This window comes from Hylaeus anthracinus, unplaced genomic scaffold (genome assembly GCF_026225885.1).
Source record: "Hylaeus anthracinus isolate JK02 unplaced genomic scaffold, UHH_iyHylAnth1.0_haploid 11981, whole genome shotgun sequence".
NCBI lineage: Eukaryota > Metazoa > Arthropoda > Insecta > Hymenoptera > Colletidae > Hylaeus > Hylaeus anthracinus.
The window spans coordinates 9,800,069-9,804,995 of NW_026534329.1; the positions used below are offsets into that span (position 1 = coordinate 9,800,069).

At 31.4% G+C, this 4,927-nt stretch overlaps 1 protein-coding gene across 2 annotated transcripts; it reads right to left on the reverse strand.

The window, feature by feature from the left end:
• Window positions 1-262: 262 nt before the first annotated feature.
• Window positions 263-2,607, reverse strand: LOC128885686 (protein max). 2 transcript variants are annotated; one of them, XM_054139870.1, is made up of 4 exons: window positions 2,242-2,607; window positions 2,127-2,186; window positions 1,473-1,707; window positions 263-1,118 (listed from the first exon to the last, which is right to left on the reverse strand). In XM_054139870.1, the coding sequence occupies exons 1-4, from the start codon at window positions 2,350-2,352 to the stop codon at window positions 982-984; spliced, it is 543 nt and encodes a 180-aa protein (XP_053995845.1). In that variant the 5' UTR covers window positions 2,353-2,607; the 3' UTR covers window positions 263-981. The 2 variants fall into 2 exon arrangements, with proteins under 2 accessions (XP_053995845.1, XP_053995844.1); XM_054139869.1 differs by having other exon boundaries at window positions 263-1,160; window positions 2,242-2,603.
• Between the last annotated feature and the right edge of the window lie 2,320 nt (window positions 2,608-4,927).

Sequence of the window (4,927 nt, forward strand, 5' to 3'; positions counted from 1 at the left end):
AAGATATTTAGTTATTAATTTAATAGATAGTAGCTAGTTACTTAATAATCTTTTAAAACCTTGGAAATATGTTTCTTTGACATTACAGATAATAACATTTTTTATTGAAATCTATAATGTTACTATGAACTTCATTAGTTTTATCTACTATTTACCATTCATACATGAGTCTTACTTAAGATCAAAGGAAGAATATTTCTATTACTTCATAACAAATAAAGACATATTTGTAAAGTCAAAAAGAAGTAAATAATTCGTTAAATCTGTTTTAGAATTTTTATTACTCTTACAATAATGTTAAAATCTGTATTAATATAATTAAACTCTTATTTAAACTTTAAAATAACGTCAAAATTTTTGGATTACAATTGAGCATGTGTTCTGAATTTGAATTTGTAATAAATCTGTAATTAATCAGCGACTAAGATAAATAATCAAACAAATAATTACAAAAAAATGAAGATATTAAATTAAAAATTAGATCTGATAAAAAATTAATACAATCATTTGAAACTGATACAAGAAAATATGAAAGTTTCAGTATTTACCAATAGTTTTAATATTTCTATTAACACTAACTTAACCGACCGATTATATTCTATTGCTAATTTTTAAAATAATTAATAGTATCTGACAATAGTATTATACAATATTATTTTGTGTTGAATGATTATCGGATCAACAAAATAATTCAAAATTTTCTATGAATTTATAAACTGAATACATTAAAATGCTGTTCCAAAGTGTTTACAGTGCTTTGTTTCATATCAATCTTTGAATTAAGCAGAAACACTACTTACTTTTTGTACCATTTTGTACACTGGCTCTAAGACATTCAAGACTTCACTGAAAGATTTCTGTTCCTTTTCATTTTCAGCGAACAAATGTCTTTTTGTTTTTTGGGAATAAATATTTATATAGAATTTGCTTGTGAAGGGAAAATAAGTTTTTATGAGAACAAAACTTGTATCAAACTATTGGTCAATGATGCAGTCCTCCAACTTTTAGTTTTTTTGATTGACGTATAGTTCTACTTGCTTCGCTATCTGAAGACTCGGACTCCGTGTCGTTGTACCCTGGCATTGTGACTTCTGACTTTGTGACTTCACATGTTTCTGCTGCAAAATTGCCTGTTATTTTTGCTTTCTCAAGTGCTCGAACTACAAATAATACATTTCGAAGTGATACAAAAGTTGTACATTTATATTACAGCAAAATTTTTGAATAATATAGAATATAATTTTGTATACCAATACCACATTTTGCCAAATACTATATACATGCAATGTATGATGTAAAATATAACGTAAACACATAAAAATGAACGTTTTATTTGGTATATTCAAAATAAATAAAATTTAAAAAAAGTAATTGAAAAATTTTTGTTGGTTACATTTTGAGTGTCTAATATATTTGAAATTAAATATTAAGTTATTTTAAGCTGTTAAAACATAAATGACATTAATATTTACTTTGAGACTCCAAGAGATTGTTTTGACGTTTCAAGTCATCAATGTCTTGCTGGTGTGAAGAATTTTTGCGGCGCATGAATTGTATATACTCTGCAGCTTTTTTAAGTATTTGCGCTCTACTTGCAACTTTTTCACCTTGTAGTGCTGGCACAGAATCCCTAAGACTTGAGAAACTATCCTTAATATGATCTCTACGCTTACGTTCCAATGCATTATGATGTGCACGTTTTTCTGCCTGAAAATATACATTTAACTTTTTCTAATTAATCATAGTAAATTGCAATATACATGTAAAGAATACTATGGAGTTAAACGAAACTTAAAATTTCAAAGAAATATCAATCGAAGCTAATTTTATTATTTGATTACTGGTTTTCATTTTTAGTTCAGTTCATATTATTATGTATATATACTTTAAATGTAATGTAAAAATTACATCTATCGTATGATATAATAGTTTTACCACATTTAAAAACAAGAAGTATGACCTTTCTCGTTATTGTATGATTGTTTGGTAAATGTCAAGCTAACCTCAAAAATATATAAACTTTACATTTTGTCGACTAATAATATTTCTATTCTCGATCGATTAATAATTAAATAACAGAAAATAGACTAAAACGCAATGAGAATAAAAGAAAACATTGGACTCACTTGAGAAAAATATTGGGTATTATTTGAATGCCTCTGTCTAGAGTCGGAGTCGTCACCTTCCTGAAAAACGACGTCTTTAATAAGACTAATTGAAGGGGCATCTTTAAGGACTTACATCGCTCTCAATGTCGATCTCTCGATCATCGTCACTCATTATAATTTCCTCAGTTGACGGAGTAATTGGTAAACAAAAGGCTTTTATCGAATGCTCGAAATATGTTTGCATGCATACAGATGCAAGGTACTAAATTCGTACATACACACACGTAGAGCATAGAATTTGATAGAAAAACATGGAAGTTATCAATAGTATACCAATATAGATATTTTCTTTAAACAGATACGATAATTGTTTATTTTTCAATGGATTAACTATATAGAAAATAAATCAATGAAATTTAACTATCCAGGGATTACTAACAGTAACCAAATTTACCACTGGTGCTACTCACTAAAGTTCGGTTTCGCGGAATAGCTTTGTTACGCTATCACGTGAACTTAGCTTTATTACATGAGCGCCACAACGCGAACGAGTCAGAACAGAATTCCGAATTGACTTCAACGACAGTCGCGGAAAAAGTAGGAAACTCCGGAACAAGGACAGAGAGGGCGATACAACAATTGCAGAAGAGACGAGGACAGGGCGATTAGGCTAACATGATTTTCTTCCAGGATATTGAAGCAAAGAAATAATATTTTCTAATAATTCTGGTTTTAATATATTCGTTACACTTTGGCGGATGCGACTCCAAGGCCTGATTTTGCAATTTCGGCCTTAAAACTTTATAAACAGTAAAAGTACGTTTTTTCTTTTCTTATAGAAGAAATTTGTTTACATATACTTTTTCCAGCATCAGGCCTTGGAGTCGCATCCGGCAAAGTGTAACGAATATATTAAAACCAGAATTATTAGAAAATATTGCTGCTTTGCTTCAATATCTTCGAAAAAAATCATACTAGCCTAATCGCCCTGTCCTCGTCTCTCCTGCAATTGTTGTATCGCCCTCTCTGTCACAGCATCACTGGAGAGACATGGATCTATCTATCCTTGTCCCGGAGTTTCCTACTTTTTCCGCAACTGTCGCTGAAGTCAACTCGAAGTTTGGCTCTAGCTTCTGCGCACCCTTAAGGGTGCGCAGGAGACAAACTGGCGCTACCAACGGAAAGTAGGTGAACTACTAGATAGTTTTTCCCGTTTTTCAGGCACAATAATGAAAAAAACATATAATAATTACGCATTTCGTAATCAGGGGAAGTAAATCTATCGTCTCGATAAGCGTTTTTGGAAAAAATTGAAAAAAAAAAAATTTCTTGTCTTTGAACGTATTTTTAGCAAGTTTTAAAAGCGGAATTGCAAAATGTGTATGTATCCCCCGCAACGGAATTTTATAAGGAACAGTTTAAAAAAAAAATCAGCCGGAAAGGTCGCTTCCTCGCCTCAAAAAATTAACAATGGTGTTGTCGTTATGAAATCGAGAAGACTGATGCGCTTGCACGATTGCTTGAGTTTTACGCTCTCCACCACAGCACACCACAGCGCTAGTGTCGTCTCTCCTGCTGTTGGTGTGCCGATAATCTAAAAATGCCTTTCAGCATGGTTCAGTACCGTACTAAAAGTATGAAGCGCCCGAGCTTATATATTTTACTTTTGCATATGTATATATATTCAATATTATATTGTTAAGAAACGTCATGTATACGTTAAGGTTGTTTATATTGCATTGCAATTAATTGATACAGAATAGTCTGTTACGATAATTTCAAAGTAGTAAATAATAAACAACTGATATGATATTTGTAATGTGGTACGAACATAATAAAGTACTAATTGTTATTTGTGGAATATAATGATAGTATGCAATGTAAAAAATATTGTATAATAAAAAAGGTAAAATGTTTATGAACATTATTTTTGAATATACGTAATTACATAAGAAAAAGCACACTAACAAAGGGAAGGTACGGATGTTGCAATCGCTTTTGCAACGACACTCTATGGGAGTCGTAGTACACATGTAGTACTGCAAAACCATTTTGGCTTTTTTCAGAATGGGTGTTTGTTTTCGATGTACAATAAAAGCATCTAGCAAGGTTCGTTGAATGCATTGGTAGAGTATTAGGTTGTAACGCTGCTTGACCCCGGGTACGAATCCCGATTGATGTATTTTTTTTTATTTCAATTTTCTATCAGAAATATACTTTTTGGATATCATGTACTATATACTGCATATTATATATTACCTTACGCATATTTTATGGTTAAATTTAATTTTTTAACGTAACATATCATACCGGAATACCTACTTGCTGTAGGTGAGTAAGTCTTTACAACGATTTTTATGTTTGGTCGTAAGTTTATTTCGTTTTATCGTGACAGTCACATGAATTAAGGTTTGAAAGTTTGAAAATGGATAGTGATTCTGTGCGTGCAAGTTGTTTTGAAGAAATAGTCATCGATAGCAGAGAATTCAAGCGTAAAGAGAACAGAATGTGTGTAATGTTTTCTCTTTCTCTGGCGTGTGTATTCTCCGGAATACTACTGTTAGTTGTACATGTATACGTTCCATTCGTTCGATTTTACTAGTGTTAAAATGAGAAATCATGTTATCTTCTATCATTCTCCGAAGTATAACACCCGTGCTCGAGCGATCACTTTATAGTTTGCCGCTACACCGAACTACACCAAGTCGCCGGTCCCGATCGAGTTACTTATTTCGAGACATTGCTATACTTGTTTCTATTTGTATAATGAATTTCAATATATTTATCTCTATTCTACATAGATATGCTTGATACGCATC

What these genes read in the sequence shown, in the direction of transcription:
- LOC128885686 (XM_054139869.1), bottom strand. Translation starts at nt 2,352, where the DNA reads ATGCAAACATATTTCGAGCATTCGATAAAAGCCTTTTGTTTACCAATT. An exon ending in AGATCGACATTGAGAGCGAT is followed by an intron (nt 2,187 to 2,241) that starts GTAAGTCCTTAA and finishes GTCGTTTTTCAG; the next exon opens with GAAGGTGACGACTCCGACTC. An exon ending in CAATCTCTTGGAGTCTCAAA is followed by an intron (nt 1,161 to 1,472) that starts GTAAATATTAAT and finishes TATTATTTGTAG; the next exon opens with TTCGAGCACTTGAGAAAGCA.